Here is a 2,342-nt window from a genome sequence, read left to right as displayed (position 1 = left end):
CCTGGGGTGCCGGGCTCCCGCGCGCAGAACTCCAGGTAGTCGGCGAACAGCAGCTGCGTGCGCACCCACAGCGCGTCCCCCATCCTGGCGCCGCGCCGGGCGCCCCTCACGCTCTTGTAGACCCGAGGGCCCCGCCCGCCCGCGCGCGCCTGCCCTGACCCCTGGGCGCCACGCACCGGTGCGTCTTGGTGGCGTGATGGCCCAGCTCCCGGCCAGCCGAGGGTGCGAGCAGGTGGAGGTAGTCTGCTGGGCTGGAACGGGCAGTTGCCTCGCTGCGCAGTTCGGCTGCCCTTAGCCCGGGTTGGCCACAAATTCAGAAAGCCTCCAGTCTCAGCCTCCTGAATGCCGGAATTTCAGGCATGTGCCACCATGCCTGGCTGGTTTTTTTTGTTTTGTTTTGTTTTGTGTTTTTTTAAAATTGAAAATTGCTAGTGGCTGCCAACTATAGTCCCATAGTATTTTTTAAAAATTTTATTTATTTATGTGTGTGTGTGTGTGTGTGTGTGTGTGGCCAGCTCAGTCCATCAGGGGGTGGGGCTAGCTGGCATGTGGTGCTGGGGGATTGAACCGCGGTCCCTGTGCTTTGCTAAGCTTGCTCTAAGTAGGTGCTTTAGACCACTGAGTCATCTCACCAGCCCCTCCCATAGTATTTTGAATAACAGATTTATCAAGCTATAATTCAGTGTAAGCATCACCTCTTTCCAGCAGTCAGTCCAGTAGTTTTGCAGTGGTCACCTCTAATCCTATTACCTTACAAGAGACTCAGGACCCGTTGCACCACTCCACCCCCAGCTGCAAGTGACCACTCATCTATGTGACTTACGTGGCAAGCATTTCACGTGCATGAGCTCATGCAGGAGGCCCGGCTCGGCACAGTGCATCTGTAGTTGGGTTCATGTTTACGCAGGTGGGGCAGATTACATTCCTGACCCTGTCTCCTTGTTGGAGGACCTACATTTTTAAAAAATACGGATGCAAAATATAAAATAATTCCAGTTCTTGCAGTAGAGGTGGCCTGGGTCAGCCCACAGGAGGCCAGAGCTCCTGTGAAGCTGGAGCAGTCCCAAAGGTTGCCTGGGTCCCACCAGGTCCTGTCAGGCAGTGAGGCCTCCTGTGAGGCAGGAGCACGCAGACTCTCACCCAGGGCTGTAGCAGCTTCGGGGTCTCCCGTGCACCTCCTCACCCACACCTCTCCCCTCAGCTGCTAGTATGGATCCGGGGGGCCTCGGAACCTGGGCCTAAACCTGCTGTGGCTGGGGTGATGTTTCTCAGCAGGAAAGCCTGGAAATTAAGAGCTACAAATCCCTGGCCCCGTCAGCGCTCCCAGGCCTGGGGAAGCCGGCCCCAAACCCTGCCCGTCTCTAACCCTGGGCTGGGCTCCCCTGGGGCCCTTGTCATCCTCCTTTGAAATGGTTCTCAGTGGCTCACAGGCTCCATGTAGTGATCAGGCTTCCCTAGGGAACAGGATAATAGAAAATGCGTGTGTGTAATTATGCAGCGGGACTTGCTAGGTAGTTTCCGGGATAAGTGGCCTTCCTTTGCAGTGGAGAGAAGGCATCCGGCAGCAGAAAAATGTAACCACGAGGTATAAAAAGTAATGCCGTATTAATATGCTGAGCTGTTAAAGGCTCCGTCATCAACTACTGACAATTACCAGCTGTGCTGGTAACTTACTACTATTATGGACTGTTGGACTATATAGAGTTACATTGCGGAATTCAAGTACCTACAATCTGTGGACTGGCATCAAGTATAAAAAGGTCCTTTAAAGACTTCTCCAAATACAGCTTCTCTAACTTCTCTAACTGCAACAGAACACTCATCTCTGACAAAGCAAAAGGAAAAAGGGGGTTATGCTGGGAGCCACCAAAGCTAGGAAATTGATCAAGTGTGTGTAGGTGGATCTGGGCCTCAGCGCCTAAAGCAAACAAGCTGCCTCAGTCCTGAGACAAACATCCTGTCTGGTTAAGGTCAGCTATAAGTTGCTAGGCAACCTTGTGTCACTTGTTACTAACTTTGCAAAAGTATAAATAATTGTGGGGTGGGGGAGTGAGGTTTTTTTTTTTTTTTTATTTAGTACGGGGTCTTACCACGTAGATCTAGATCCGACTCTCAGTGATTCTCCTGTTTTCAGCCTCCCGAGCACTGGGATTAGAGGTGTGCGCCACCACACCCAGTCTCAATCTATCTGGCTGGCCCAGTCATGTGCTTTGTTGTGCTGCTGTGTTCCTCTGCCTATCAGCAGACCAGCCACCACACAGCCCAGCTGTTGTCTTCTTGTCTATCCTTTTCTCATCCCTGCTGCTGTTTCACCCTGGGTAGACCTGATCGTAGTTAAACCA

At 52.4% G+C, this 2,342-nt stretch overlaps 1 protein-coding gene across 1 annotated transcript in view; it reads right to left on the bottom strand.

Annotated features, from left to right (window-relative positions):
- Nucleotides 1-83, bottom strand: part of Bcl2l10 (BCL2 like 10) — a 2,554-nt gene extending 2,471 nt beyond the window's left edge. Inside the window, exon 1 of the mRNA XM_004639050.1 lies at nt 11-83. Coding sequence (XP_004639107.1) covers nt 11-83 — 73 coding nt within the window. The remainder of the gene's footprint in view (nt 1-10) is intronic.
- Between the last annotated feature and the right edge of the window lie 2,259 nt (nt 84-2,342).

Source organism: Octodon degus, unplaced genomic scaffold (genome assembly GCF_000260255.1).
Source record: "Octodon degus isolate 3935 unplaced genomic scaffold, OctDeg1.0 scaffold00105, whole genome shotgun sequence".
NCBI lineage: Eukaryota > Metazoa > Chordata > Mammalia > Rodentia > Octodontidae > Octodon > Octodon degus.
Note: the sequence above shows the minus strand (reverse complement) of the source record. Positions and strands in the feature narration are given on the sequence as shown.